General features: G+C 37.0%; 1 protein-coding gene across 1 annotated transcript in view; it reads right to left on the bottom strand.

Annotated features, from left to right (window-relative positions):
* Positions 1-13,410, bottom strand: part of LOC150076884 (eukaryotic initiation factor 4A-III) — a 51,141-nt gene extending 37,731 nt beyond the window's left edge. Inside the window, exons 1-3 of the mRNA XM_090386457.1 lie at positions 13,201-13,410; positions 9,671-9,743; positions 5,518-5,647 (exon numbers count right to left, since the gene is read on the bottom strand). Of these exons, the coding sequence (XP_090242583.1) occupies positions 5,518-5,647; positions 9,671-9,743; positions 13,201-13,345 (348 nt within the window). The 5' untranslated portion in view covers positions 13,346-13,410. The remainder of the gene's footprint in view (positions 1-5,517; positions 5,648-9,670; positions 9,744-13,200) is intronic.
* Positions 13,411-16,229: the final 2,819 nt, after the last annotated feature.

Below are 16,229 nucleotides of genomic sequence, written 5' to 3'. Positions count from 1 at the left end.
TTGTTTCATACAAAAATTGTCAGACATAATACACACATAAGCTGCTCACTTATGGTTTGGTTTGGTTTTTTTTTTTAGGAACATTAGCAACTAAGGCCATATTGCTCGGAGGATATGCGGTAGTCATTCCCTGACCTTTCCGCATCCTCCGTATTTGGTGGTCACGGGCTCGAACCCCAGTCTAATCAAGAAGCATGTGCTATGCACTGCTGCTCCTGCCCACCTGGCTACAGAGGCGCCACTGCTCACTTATACAACATCATTAAGCCATTTAGACAGGTGATTGGGTTTGGCATAAAAAATTATGACACTTTATTTAATAGTATTAAAGCTATTACGCTTGGCATTCACGATAAATTGTTTTCATTAGATGTTACCTCTTTGTACACCAATGTAAATGTGGACTACACTCTGGATGTAGTTTGGGAACTGTTATACAAAGATTCTATCGCGATAAATCACACTAAATTACCCAAAAAAGAAATTTTTAAATTAATCAAACTTCTTGAAGTAAACTATTTTGAGTTTAAAGAGACTATATACAAACAGGTTTTCAGTTTACGGATGGGTTTGAACCTGAGCAGTCTTATAATGGAAATCTATCTTACCAATATCGAGGATATTCATTTAACACCGTTTCTTCCCCGCATTACTTACTACGGGAGATATATTGATGATATACTTGTCATAACAGATCACAACACCACTCAAGACATTCTACGAGTATTCAATAATATTCACACGAGACTACATTATACACTGGAGGAGGAACAGATAGAAACAAAAGCCCTAAACTTCTTAAATTTCACCCTCACACGCGACATGCAAAATATCCAAGTTAGCATTTACCAAAAACCCACCAATTCGGGGATGTACCTGCATTACCGAAGTTATCATCCATTCATGTATAAGAGATCTATTATATTCAACAGGTTTATCAACGCTTCCAAATATTCCACGTCTGAACCCACCTTACACTTAGAAATTGTTACACTAACCGATAGGTTTTTAAATAGAGGCTATCCTCACTCCATTATAAATCAAATCAGCTTACAGGCTAAAAATAAAACAGTAAATATGATACCCATTAATAATACCAATAAAACACATTTTATTTCCATACCATATGTTGAACAATGGTACAGGCAGCTTAATAAACTCTTTAGAAATACTGAATTCAAAATAATAGCCAGGCCCATGCAGAAGCTCCGCAATATATTAAAAAAACCACACAATTCTTCCTTCTTGCTCAGCACAGGTAAATTATCTTGTGTACAAGATTTTGTGTAGTCAGTGTGATTCATCGTACGAGGGTTCCACTTGTTGCACGTTAGTTACGTGTCAAGAAACATGCTGCTTCCGTCCGCACGTCGCGCGAAAATGCGTTGGAGTTGGTCTTTCATGCAATCAATGAAGGTCACGTATTCCTATTCAATGAAGCGGTAATTTTAAATATACAACACAATTACATTAAATTACTGATCACTGAAATGCTTAAAATGAAACTACATGAAAATTCTATCAATGTGCGACAGCCTTAACTAATTTCGGATTTTTGGCTCATGTGCTTTTTTGCACATGAGCCAATATAAATAATCTCTCTATATTTCAGAATCAAATACACACACAAACACTTCGTGTTCCATCCTGTGAACATGGCGATCAACCGAAAAGCGTAGTCTGCTTAAGGAAGGAAAACAGCTGTGCATTTCGTTTAATTTGAGTATCCATCCAAATTATAACTTTTAATCCATTTAATTTTAAATAGTTTTTAATCTTTTTAATTTTAATAGTGTTTTTAATTATTTATTATCAGAACCAGTTTTAACAATTTATTATGACACAATGCCTTCTGGCACTCATGGTCTTGCTGCGGTGGTTTGATGTGTTTCGGAGTCGGGTTGGGGCTCTCAGCTTTCGATTCCGTTGCACATCGGATTTGGTCACATCTCTATGATTGAGGGAATTCATTAATTCGTTTTTTCACTTTTTTCATCTTATTTTATTAGTCACATACGAGAGAGAATTGACTGGAAGCATTCCACGAAAAAGATTGCGGTAATCTCTTACTTTTTAATTTATTAGCATAATGGAAAATTATGTTAAGAATATCCAAATAAATGAACCACTGGTGAGCAGATGATCATAATACACTGAGTAGACAAAAATCATGGAATACCTACCTAGTTACGGGTAGGCCCACCTTTTGCCAGGAAAAGGGCAGTCACACAGCGAGGCACTGAGTCCACGAAAGCTTCCCACAGGTATTTCCATCCATGCTTGCTTCACTGCTGTCCACAATTCCATCACATTCCTGGGTGAAGAATCCAAATCTCGAATGGACCTTTCTACAGCATCCCAAAGATGCTCCACAGTTTGTGTAGGTGAACGGGAAAGCTACCTGTGGAATGCTCTTCAAACCATGGCTCTGTGGGGAGGAGCACTGTCTCGATGAAAGAGTCCATTGCCCTGTAGGTGAACAATGACCACAAAGGGATGCAGATGTTCTGCAAGGATGGACACGTAACCTGGTCTGTTCAGAGATGCATCTATACATACCAGAGGTCCCAACATGTGCCAGTTGAACACATCCCAGACCATTACTGACCTTCCACCTGCATGCCACCTGCATGGCAGGTGCATAGCTTCATGCAGTTTCTGCCAGATACACAGCCTCCCATTTGCTCAGAATAATGGGAAATGGGACTCATCAGACCAGGAGACCCATCTCCAATCATCCAAGGTCCAGTGTCGATGTTCTCCTGTCCTTTTGAGGCATAGAGTTCTGTGTCGTAGTGTTAGCATTAGGACTCTGGAGGGTCAGCGGCTTCCATAACCTATTGCAGCTAATTATCGCCTGATGGTCTTGGTGGAGAGGTTTCTGGCACCTCCCTTGTTGAAGTCGGCGGTGATTAGTGCCACTCTCGCTCTATGGTTTACTGAAACAATGCAAGACAGACGTCAACGGCCACATTCATTCACACTTTTCTCTGACCACAGCGCTGTCCACAATGAGATGTTATTCTGGACATGACGTATTCCCAATACACTCTTGATACTGTTGAACAGGGATAGTGCAATTTCTGTACTACCTACAGGATAGTGACCCATGTGTTGGACACCCACTATCATCCCTCTTTCAAAGTCGGTTAGCTCATGACATTTATCTATACTGACATCCTATTACCGTCTACGTGAATGCAGTGTACCTAAATACCTGCCAAGCGGTGGGTTTGTCCACTAGCGAATTCATGGAATACCAGGAACCAGGTATCCCATGAATTCTGTTCTTTCAGTGTAAGTTGCTTGTGTTCTGTGGTTGATTTGTTGTTTGCTGGATGAAAAACGCAAATTTTTGGGAATAAAAATCATACTACTCTTCTGAGACCAGTATTGGAGCAGTGTGGCATTACAGGGAAAGTTACTGCTATAGATGGTTGGGTGGGAGAAGACAGAGAGTGGTTATAAGTGGGCACTCCTCTTCATGAACTAATGTTATTAGTGGAGTTCCCCAGGGTTCATTGCTGGGCTCGTTGTTTTCAATATTTATTAATGATACTGATGAGAGTATATCAGGCTCAATGTCTAAGTTTGCATATAATACAAAGGTTGGTAGGATGGTTAAGGCAGTAATCAGGGTGAAATACTGCAACAAGATCTAGAAAAACTGGGTCAATTGGCTGAGAAATGGCAGTTGAAGTTTAACATTGACAAATGCAAGAACTGCATATGAGTAGCAGTAATCCCCGATTAATATACCAACTTTGTGGTACTACATTCAGGGAAGTGGAAAATGAAAAAAAGATCTAGGGGTAATTGTGCAGTCAGGCTGAACTGTTTAGGATCATGTATCCATTCACATGATCCTAAACTTCAGTATGCTTACTGCTCTCAGTTTCAACCTGAGGATCTCCAGATTGAAGTCTCTGAAACATTTTGTGAGCCAGCAGCACTTTCCAAACACCTCAGTATGAGAAAACACGGAACCTTGTTCGCGGGACTGTTTAGTTAATAATAGAAGGTTAGAAAAGATGGATAAACTTGTTCCCCAACATTTGCCTTAAATCTTTTATTACTTACAAGACTACTCAACTGATGTTCATCCAATGCTGTTGAGTTAAAATATTTAAGCAGACAGTATTTGAATTTACCTCTTAGGCTTCCACCCTCTCATGTGGAGGCAGGAGCAGTGCACCAGCAACTAAGTGGTTGGTAAAGGTTAGTTATATTAATATTAAGTAATAAAAGGAGAGAAAAAAAGTGGAAGGTGAATTTCCTTTCTGGGCTTTAGCACACTACTTGGACAATTAGAAGGTATAGCAAAAGGGGAAAAGCTGAATATTAAACAAAAATTAGTTTTTACAGCTCTCTAAACTACCATTTAGAGAGTAGTAAATCAGAGAATAACCTGATGACTAAAACGTAGCAGGAGAGACAGCTTCTACGGGGATGGGATACACATCCCTGTAGAAGGGGGTGCAAGTGTGTTTGCTGATGCTATAGGTGAGTCGGAAAAAAACTGTTAGCATGGAGGGATTCGCAGACTAAAAGATTAACAGTAGCCACAGAGAGAGGCAAAAGAGATTCTGCACTGCTTCTATTAGAATGGAGGGTGGGGCTGGTGTTTTCAGGGACTGGTGGAAGTCATCAAGTAAAAAATAAATACATGGGCTGTGTTAGGGTAACTAAGGGCAAGAACAGGTGCATGTATACCAATGCTAAGAGTATAGAAAATAAATCTGATGAATTTGAAGTGCTGATCCAGACATCAAAGGCAGATATTTTTGGGATATCAGAGACGTAGTGTCACACAGATATAAGCAGTGCAGGATTAGAATTTGGGGAGTACAATGTGTCCGCAAAGGATAGGAAGGGAAGATGGGCAATAATGCTATTAGTTAAGAAACACAAAATTTAAGAAAGTGCATTCAATTGACATAGATGGTCAGTGCAATGTTGAGTCAGTTTGGTGTGACATAAGCACTGGGAAAGCAAAAATAAGGGTAGGAGTGTGCTATAGGCCTAATGACTCTGATGAGTACAGTAAACAACCTTTAGCCAGCGAGTAGTTGATTGCTGGAACAAACTTTCATCTGTTACTGTGGAAGTTGCTAGCTTAAATAAATCCAAAGAGAAACTGGACAAACATTTTGGAGGAAATGGATACGTGAAATGGGATTTTTTTTTTTTTTTTTTTTTGGCTGATGCTACAAAGTTTGCTTTCTTGCATCACATGCCTCTACTACTACTTACTTGGCAGTTGGAGGCCTTCAGAAGTTGCAGTACACCCCCTTCCCTGTGCAGCACAATACACTGTTAGCCTTACTTTTGCCTAGATCCTTGAGATGATTTGTTATCTTCTCCATGTGGTACAATCTGGCTGTAACCTGATAGTAAGTGTTTGTTCAAGGTTTATTTAGTCCTCACTTGACATATGATTGAAAGATTCCTCCCCCCCCATTAAAACTAGGGGCAGATTAAAAAAAAATTACTTTATATTTCATATTACTGTCTTACCTTCTGTATCTGCACCGCTAACTCTCTTGTAGGGGAAAGAATTAAAACTTGGGTCTCTCTAATCTGTGTATCTATGGTTTGTAATACTCCAATTGAAAAGGTTGCTGTTTTTCCAGTTCCTGACTGAGCCCTAAAATAAACCAGTTTGTGTATCTTATTTTTTTAAGTAAACTTAAAGTAACTATTATACTTCAATATTAAAAAAAAACTTACACCACTGACTCCACTTTAATGAACTTCACTCTATTAAAAATCTTTTGATTATCTTTAGTTTTAAAAAAAAATAATAAACTAAAATAATCCACTAATATTCAATGCATTAGCAGAGCCTCTGCAGTAGTGGCCCTCATGTAGCATTCACATCCACAGAGGAAAGAACAAGCCTCTGTGAAAATAGGCAATACTACATGGTAGGTTACTTTCACCATCTGGTGTACAAAACCATCATTATACTTAATGTAGCCTTATAGCCAAAAACCATGTTTTGCCACAAAAACAAGCTCTCCTTATCTTTTCTGTCATATCTTTTGAGGTTATAAACAAAATTTTATAAAGCAAATTTATCAATTGGAATGGATCTCCTGCCAAAGTTGTACAGTAATCAACACAACACAAAGTGCATCTCTCACTGGTTATTACCTGTCCTGACTGATAAATAATATCAGATTGGTAACTGTCAGTCAGCATCACTAAACACACTCATGTTGCTTGCTATTCCAAGGGATAAATGGAAATTAATTTATTTTTTATTTAGTACCACTTAGAAGTAACTTTTGTAGATATAATTAATTTCTTTCACATTAGTTGTGTTGTGTGTGTGTGTGTGTGTGTGTGTGTGTGTGTGTGTGTGTGTGTGTGTGTGTGTGTGTGTGTGTGTGTGTGTGTGTGTGTGTGTGTGTGTGTTTTTATTCACTCATTAAGAGGAAGCTCAGGCGGAAATGAAAAAGGGAAACATTACTCTTCCTTCCAAACCTTCACCAATAAACCAAGAATATATTCCACATATCAGAATAAAAGCCAATCATAGAAAAATTGGCAAAAGGCAGATAGTCAACAGAGTAGGTTGCCAATTTATTTCCCATTTACCTCTGTTTGGATGAATTTCATTAATTTTTTAAATGTTTCTTTGAAATTTCAAACATTTTTTTAAATGAAATATAACATAGTAGAAACTGAAGTACATTTTAATTCCAAATAGATTCCTTTCTGATATTTAGACAGAATGTTAATATAAGATTGAATTAGAAGGTTCAAATAATGCAAACTACTTGGTGATCTCTGAACAAAGTGAAATTTAACTAGCTGTCAGTCAGGATTAACAAAAACCAATGAGAGATGTATTAGATATAAATTTTGTTGGTCTAATGGACCAAACATGCAATAAATACAAGAAAATTTTCCACAGTTCTATCAAGTGACCTTTCAGTATGGTAAGAATATTAACCTGTATAATATTTAGTAGGTAACTGACAATCATTATCTTAATTGTTGGTACACTGTGCTATACCATTAATATCCAGACAGCTGGATATACTGTAAATAATCTTTATTTACAGGAAAACTAATAATGTGTGCTAAAACCTTTAGCCTTTATGACAGCCTCTAATCTCAGTGAAACATTTTCCACCAGTCTTGTAAATGTCCTCTGACATTTTCCACCATTCAGCCTTCAAAATGGTAACAGTTGAGCTCTGTTTTTTGGTCAGTCTCTCCTTAGACACATGCCTGATGATAACAATACATACTAGAGGTTCTCTATAAGATTGAGCTCCCACTTTGACACTCATATCCTCAAACCAGTCTGCCACAACACAAGCAATATGACATGGAGTGTTGTCCTGCTGAGTGAGGTATGTGTTACCACAATGTGTAACACATTATTGTCCAGAATGTCTAGAGACCTCAGCATTCATGGTTTTATCTAAAACAAATAAGGATTCCAGACCAAACAGCCACAGACCATCCCACCAAAATTCACTGTCAGGTAGCTTTCTTCAGGCAAATGCCACACCCAGGCTCAACCATTAGACTGGTAGACCATATACCAAGACTCCACTCTAAAGTACAGCACAACTTTCCTGGTCTATAGTCCGAGAATGGTAGGCTTTACACCAAGCTTGTTTTTTTGTTTGTTTGTTTTAGGGTTTTATGGCACATTAGCATCTAAGACTATAATACGCCAAGTCAAAAAGATATAGAATATAAAACTATAATATTACAATTGTTTGTATATTATTGTAAAAGAGTATACGATTTAAAACGTTCATAAAGCATAAAATTATAAAAATATTCCAGATAGAATTATTTAAATTAATAAGTTGTAAAAACATAAAAATAGCTGACACGTTGTCATTGTCCGATAAAACCTGTCTGAGTGTATAAGGCTCAGACAGATGGCTAAAACATAAATGACGGTCATTATAAAAAGATGGACATTCAATTAAAATATGACGGACTGTTAAAATGGTGTCACAATTTCTACACATAGGACGATCATCTGCCCTCAGCAGATAGCAACGTGTCAAGTGACAATGTCCTATGTGGAGCCGAGATAGAACAACTTCCTCTTTTCGGTTCCTGCGCAGACTAGACTGCCAATGTTCAATTACAGGCTTAATCTCATATAACTTGTTCGCAGCCTGTCCATGCCATGAGTGTTGCCACTGGGATACCAGTTTCTTTCGAATTACTTGCCTGTGGTCTATATAGGGGACTAACAGGCATGAGTTAAAAAGGTTCGCTGATTTGGTTGCAAAGTCTGCCATATCATTTCCTGAGATCCTAATGTGACCTGGGATCCAGCAGAAACGAACATCAAATTCAGATTGTGCAAGGAACTGCAGCCTCTGCTGTATCCGGGTCAGGACAGGATGAGGATTGAACCTCATTGATGATAAAGCCTGCAATGAACTCAGAGAATCAGTATATATAATATATTTTTTGTGGTTGGTGGTTTGTATACGATCTAAGGCTAGCTCAATCGTGTGCAGCTCTGCAGTGAACACACTGCATTCATTGGAGATCTGCTCAGATACCATGGTGTCTGGGAAAACAGCTGCAGATCCGACAGACATTTCTGACCTCGAGCCATCTTTGTAGAAGGGAAAGAAATCAGCATGTTCCGAGCGCTGTGCTAAAAAGAGCTGCAGGTAGACGGTGGATGGAGCACTGCCCGTTTACACCAAGCTAGATAGCACCTGCATTAGTCAGGATGAATAACAGCTTGTGGACAGCTCCATAATCATTGTAACTCCTATCATGCAGCATCCCGTGCTTTGTACTTGTACTGAAATATGTCCCAATAGTTTTCCTCTGTATATGTGTGTGTACACGTGCACACACAGGCCGTTAGGCTGCAGCAACATTGACCTACTTTCTGAGGAGATGATTCCTTTCAGGGCTCAACTGTCACATTCCATCAGCTCCAGAGGTCATTCCTTGTCAGTTTCAGCACCAGCCCACTTTAAATTGTAGATCACATATCAATTGTTGACCCACAGATCTTCAAAGCTGTTGAAATTTCATGTACAAATCAACTGCTTATATGACATTCTATTATCATTCTGCACTGGAAGTCTGTTAATTCCATCAGCAGTGTCATACTGCATTCACCATCATATTACCATCTCCTCATGAGCCTACAAGCATATTTACATTCGTCTGACACTTGGTGCTTGGGTAGGACACAACCATCAATGGAAAGGTGTCTGGATATTAATGGTAGGGTGTATATAAGCTTTCTTATTTTATTCAATAGTTGGACAACCAAGAAATTAAGAATAAATGAATAAATGATAAACTTAATCCACAAGTTTTTAAAAAAAAATTTACAGCCGATGCCATCATCTCACAGCACACAAAGTTCATATTTCACAAAAAATAATTATGTCGGTAAGTGGATTCTGCTAATGCAGCATGTCTGGTAGATTTTAGTTAACTGTCTTGACCGCTGCCTGATGCATGTTGATCCCTTGATAAAAAACAATGTTTAATGAGCTGAGATTTTGAATCCAGTCATGATTCACTTAGCATGTGACTCATGACTGGATGAGAGGTATCATTACAATGTTATGAGCTACCTCTAAATTTCAGATGAAGGATGAGATTGCATTAAGTTTCCCAAAGCAGCTTTTATATAAAACAAAAAACTTACTGTGCAATTACATCTCGTCCTTTAATAACAGGCTTGATAGATCTTTGCTGGATTGCAGATGGCTTCTCAAATCCTATAATAAAAATAACTAAAAGATTTTAGTAACTGCTTAACTACTTTTAGTAACTACTAGTAAGTATTAGACAAGGCATTCTCATTAAATCTGATCAATAAAAAGTATAATGGAAAAGCGTACAAAATTTATATTACAGAGTTTAAAATACATAATACTAAAAGCTTAACAAAATTTGGACTTGAAATTGGCTAATTTCAACAGGTGGAAGACAGGTTACAAAACAGAACAGAACAATATTTTCCATTCATAATAACTGCAGCAAACATACCAGTTTTTAATAAAAAAAAATAAAAAAATGAGTTGCAGAATAAAACAGTATTATTTAATATAAGATAAAATACACTGATAAAATGGGGAGGGGGTGAATATTATTCCCCTATCTACTAATGATGTTATGTTCTGAAGAACAAACTCTCTGCACAATCTGAATGACGCGATCTCATATACAGTTCCACTCGTACCCTCATTAAGTGCAGGGTCTTTTATCCTCGACACAACTGTGTGCAGCCTCTGCCCTGGCAGCCACACAGCATGTTTGACAGATCCACAATATCGAGATCCATTCTGTTAAGCCCAGCCAGGGAGGATTACATAAGGGAGTCAGCATTGTAGGTTTTAACTGGGGGGGGGGGAGAATATAAACTGCAACAGTCTACCAATTATAGGAAATCTGCTGTGGCTGAACACTTTTGGAAGGAGGATGATCAAAATTTCTACAACACAATTATTGTTGATCATTCGCATAGGTACTGCCACTGTAAATGGTATGACAGCTTACAAATTTGTACAGAATACAACACCACTAATGGAGGTCTGCATTCATCCCCCCTCTTAAAGACTATGATCCTTGGATGGAATGAACAGTTCTGCTTGGCACAATCTCAAGCCACATCTGGTCTCCACGCAAGTGTGAAGATAATTCCCAAGTTCCTCCAGTAACATGTACTTAGGAGGAAACATTAAAATTCAAAATAAAATAAAAAGTAACTTTTTTGATATTTTATTCTGTATTTTGATGCTAAACACAAATAAAAACTATCAAGCAGCTTGATATACAGTGAAAATGTATTACTGGATAAGTCATATATGTTCACCACAAATAAGTTATGTATGTTCTGGTGACAACAGAATATTTTTCCAGGAATGATTGAAAACACATGTTACAATATTTTTAACAGCAGCTGCCAAAAATCAGAGCTCTAAAAAGACCTTGACAAAATACACAATATTTAGAAAAAGTTGGTAGACTTAACGTCAGTCAGCAGAGATGAAAGCATTTACTTTTAATTTACTTTTAATTTCCTTTGCAGATTGTGAGCAGCAGTACTTACGGGTTGCTTCAACTGGAATGTTTTTAATACAGATTATCTTTTTTGAACAAACTTCACAAAATATTACCATTCTGTCTATTTAAGCCCACTGTTTCCTCTCATATCCTGCTTTGAAAAAAGAAGAGTTACTACTTTTTCCTTGGGCATGATTCAACAATCAAAATGAATAAAACATTTTACCAAGCAATTCAACAAAAATAAAACCTTAAAAAAAAATTAAACCAAAATGGCTAAACTTCTAAAAGAATCCATATCTGCATATGGATTCTTACAGAAATATAATTCACATGATTGGCATCAACATTTAAATAAAATCTCTCTAAGGGATAAAGCTTGCAGAGAATCATTTCTTCCTTTTATAATCAGTTTTAAAAATATAAAAATATTACTTTTAAAAATTTTATGATACCATAAAAATATGATAGTTATGTTTTTATAATAAATACTTCTTTGCATTCTATTTTGCTGCCATGCTGTCTTGAGAGACACTGTTCCCTCCTGTGACAGAAACATGTTTGTGTTTATGCTTACTTTAGAAACTACATCATCATTCACACTCAATCTAAAATCATTTTAATTGAATATCACCAGAAAAGAGCAAATGCTCTTAATCATTAGAAACTCAAAGGAAATCCTGTGACGAGTTTCACAGGAATGGTCTCCTCATTAGACAATAGATGGCATCAATTTTGACTTATTAACTGTTAATAATTGCAAAATAAAAATTTTTTATCACTTTTTCTATATAACATTTACACACACATAAACGTGATTTTAGCCATATGGCACATAGATAAATGCCTATGGAAGATACACTTACATTAGGGCCTGGTGTAAATTCTGGAATATACTGGAGCATTGTTCCAGCTTGTCACAGACAACTGTAATATCACATACATACTTTATTATTAGAGATAAGATATTTTATCGACAAGCAGTCTGTTTTTTAAAATATTCAATTTCAATGCTTGTCTTACGCTGGATATTCGCCATTTAACACACAGGATTGCTAATTGGGGTCACCTGTCATCTATTCTTGAGCCGGTAGCTCCAAAACTTCACAGCTGTTTTTAATGAATAACAGGTTCACCTCTTTTCAGTGATGTTAATAAATTATAACTGATAACAGTAATTTTCAATTTGTAAATAATAATGTTGTTTCTAAAGTAAGCACAAGTTGAAGATAATAATCAAGATAATTGCAAAATATAAGAATAATTGTAAATAACTGAACTCAGTAGTATTATGGAAAGTGATATGACTTTACTGAGCTCAAAAGTCTCAATACCTTTTAATTCACTTTAGTTTTTTTTGTACAAGCCAGTTTTTATGTAATTATTTTTATATTCTGACTGCTCTTGTTGCTCTCGAACTCTCCCCCCCCCAACAATCTCTTTAAATTCTTATTCTGAATAAACAGTTGGTGCAAAAAAAAACAAAAACTTATTTGTTTTTCTTCATAAATTTCGAAAAAGCAGTGCAGTACCAATATCTACATATCAAATTTCTGTAGCTTTATAAGGTTTTCCAGTTTTCTTTACCGTTTATATAAGTGGCATATAAACTGGAAAATGCGAATTTCTGCAATTTTTCACTGCTTTTCTTTAAAACAGAATGTACACTGCTAATTTAATTATGTGTATGGCTTTTAATTAAAAATTTTATGGGTAATGGCCATAATTTTAGTGTAATTACTGCATGCATGTATACAATTCTGATCCAAAGTGAGCACTGATTCAACTCATAAATGTCATGTCATTGTCTTCTGAATTTTCAACTTAAAGGTAAAACGACACAAGTGCTCTAATATTTCAAAAATTTCTAACACTACTAATGCCACTTTTTCTGATGACCAAAAATGACTTTTTCTGATGATAAAAATGACCAAATTTGGTGTCACGTTTCTCGCTGGGTCCGAAATGAAGCAACTCGAGACTAAAATAGTAATATCATATCATTAACATTCTATAAAAGATATATGTTTCAAATACTACAAAGAAATATAAATTATAAATATAAACCAAGTTTTCTTTTTTAGAATACGATGCATTAGTTCAAATAGATATAATCAGAAAAGAACAATCACAATATAATATTTCCAAAAACCGGCCATCTTTACTTACCAAATGCATATATTCCACGAAGGAGATCTTCCCTGAGCCCCATGGCATCGAAAGTAGGAATTACTTCAACATCTTCACTAGTTTCAAATTCAACATTTGAAAGATCATCTGCTTGAACAACTCTCCGACTTCCACGAGAAGACATTTTCACATAACAGAAAGTATATAACTTAATATAGTCATACAGCACTTATAGTATAACATACACTAAACAACACATTCTCTGAATGAGACAAACAGCGCCCTCTATAAATCAGCTATGTAATAGTGTGCAAAAATATTCCTCTCAGCTTTAACCTGTAAAAAAATAAATCAAAAAATAAACTATTCGAACGTTTTATACGGCACGATTATATTAAATAATTTTAATAAATGGGATTCATATTACAAACCCTTTACCATACCTCTCAGGCTCTATTAATCCCAACTTAATTTTATTATTGAAAAGCTCATTCATATTTTCCTATGTTTCTCTCGATATAACTTCCGATAGCAACTTTGATTTGCTCACATCCGGTGAGTATGGGCTTGGCACACCCAGGGTCCTGAGCTGGACATTATCATTCTTCATTTTTTGGTTGGTGCAGCATAAGCCTCAGGCTTCCTTGCACCATGTGGCCAATAATAATACTAATACTAATTTCTTAATGCAAAAACATCTTATTTTTATTTTGATCAAAGTCTCTCGCCCACTATTACCCCAAAAACCTTACCACTATATAAGAGCACTCCAGCGCATTCTCCACCGTTCACGTTCTTCGGCGTTCCCTCTAGCCACTTGTTTGTTGTGTTCACTGTATGCTTTTCAAATCTTTCGATCTCGCCTAGGTATTTAGCATACCTTACCACATTTAACTTATTTTTGTAGATTACATAACTTTATATATTAGATATAACAGAATACATGTTATATAACTGTATATTATATTATAACACAAGAGTAAAAATACAAAAATAACAGTAAATGAGGTAAGCAATAAATAGGCCAGTGGAAAGATTTGACAGGCGCACTAATGAGCAGAACAAACAACATATGACTAAGGGAATACCAAATATTCTAAATTGGCAAAGCATGCACTGGAGCGTACCGAAGCATATAATGATAGGGTCTTTGAGGTACTAAAGCAGGAAGAGAATTTGAAAAAATATATAAAAGAAGCTTTTTTTCAATTAAGTAATTTAGCCAGATTTCTCCGAGGTATATAGTGATAGGGTATTTGAGGGACTAAGGGAAGAAGAGACTTTGAAAAACAAAAACAATAAATAAAAGAAGCTATTTTCAATTAAGAAATTTAGCCAGATTTCTCTACACAGAAATACAGAGAGATACACTAAGGAAATTATGGAATCGTCTTAGCATTAGCATTAGCATTAGTAGAGGCATTTGATGCAAGAAAGCAAGCTTATGCAGCATCAGCCAAAAAAAAAAAAAAAACCACTTCCACTTCACCCCTCTGTTCGTTCAAAATACCTGTCCAGCTGAGCCTTAAACTTATTTAGCCTATCAACCTCCACCACAAGGGATGCAGTCTGTTCCACCAACCAACCACCCGCTGGCTAAAGGCAAATTTCCGCACGTCTATCCTACATCTGTCTTTTCTCAATTTGAATTTATGCCCTCTCAGGTGATTTTTCTGAGCTAGAGGAAGAATCCCATCAGCATTGAGCATGCTTAAACCATTCAAGGCTTTATACACCTCTATCAGATCACCTCGCTGGTGCCTAGTCACCAGACACTGTAATTTGCAAAACTTAAGCCTTTCTTCGTAAGAGCACCCCTTTGTTCCATTCACTAATCTTGTTGCCCTTCTCTGTACTCGTTCCAGCAGCTCTACATCCTTCTTGAAATGAGGCCTCCAGACCTGTATACAGTACTCTAGGTGTGGCCTGACCATTGCCTTATACAATGGAACAATCACCGCCTTATCCCTGCTGGAAAAATTCCTGTATATCATTGACAATACTCCATGAGCTACTCTTGCAGCCCGTCTGCACTGCTCAGAGAACTTCATATCTGCCTGCACAACCACCCCCAAGTCCCTTTCATTCTCTACCACTGTCAGTGTAGTACCACAGAGTTGATACGTTGCTCTGGGGTTGCTGTTTCCCATGTGTAGTACTTTACATTTGTCAATGTTAAACTTCATTTGCCACCTCTCAGCCCATCTGCTCAACCTTTCCAGATCCTGTTGCAGCAGCATAATGTCAGTAGTGTCCTTGACAACCCTGGCAACCTTTGTATCATCTGCAAACTAGGACATTAAGCTTGATATACCATCATCAATATCATTTATAAATACAGAAAACAACAATGGACCCAACACTGAGCCCTGAGGGACTCCACTAATAACATCAGTCCACGATGAGCAGTGTCCATTGATTACCACTCTCTGTCTTCTCCCCCTCAACCACCCCTTTATCCATAGCAGCAATTTGCCTCCAATGTCACACTGCTCCAATTTGTGTAGCAGTCTTCCATGTGCAACAGTATCAAAAGCCTTTCTAAGATCCAAGTATATAATATCAAAGTTATTCCCTGCATCCAGCACTTTTGTGACTGCATCATAGTATCCAATCAAGTTGATCAGGCAAGACTTCCCCTTAACAAAACCATGCTGTGTCTGAGCTATAACTGAAGTCTTGTCTAAATGATCCTGCAGTGCTTCTTTAACCAGTGCCTCCATTAATTTTCCTGGAACAGAAGTTAAGCTCACAGGTCTATAATTACTTGTTTCAGCCTTTGATCCTCCTTTGTGAATTGGGGTCACATTTGCACATTTCCAGTCCATGGGTACCTCCCCTGAGTCCAAGGAAGCTCTCATAACTATGGCTAAGGGTTTGCTTACTTCCTTTGCTGCCTCCTTTAATATAACTGGATAGATCCCATCCACCCCGGGTGCCTTTCTTGTGTTTATCTTCAACAGTTTCTCCTCCACTTTACTCCCAGTTATTTCAAGATTCTGTAGCTTACTGCTAGAGTTGAATACACCTCTGGCATTCCCCTTGCTGAATAACTCCTCATGTGTGAA

Source organism: Mastigoproctus giganteus, chromosome 12 (assembly GCF_048544385.1).
Source record: "Mastigoproctus giganteus isolate SK-2022 chromosome 12, ASM4854438v1, whole genome shotgun sequence".
In the NCBI taxonomy this organism is placed as follows: domain Eukaryota; kingdom Metazoa; phylum Arthropoda; class Arachnida; order Uropygi; family Thelyphonidae; genus Mastigoproctus; species Mastigoproctus giganteus.
Note: the sequence above shows the minus strand (reverse complement) of the source record. Positions and strands in the feature narration are given on the sequence as shown.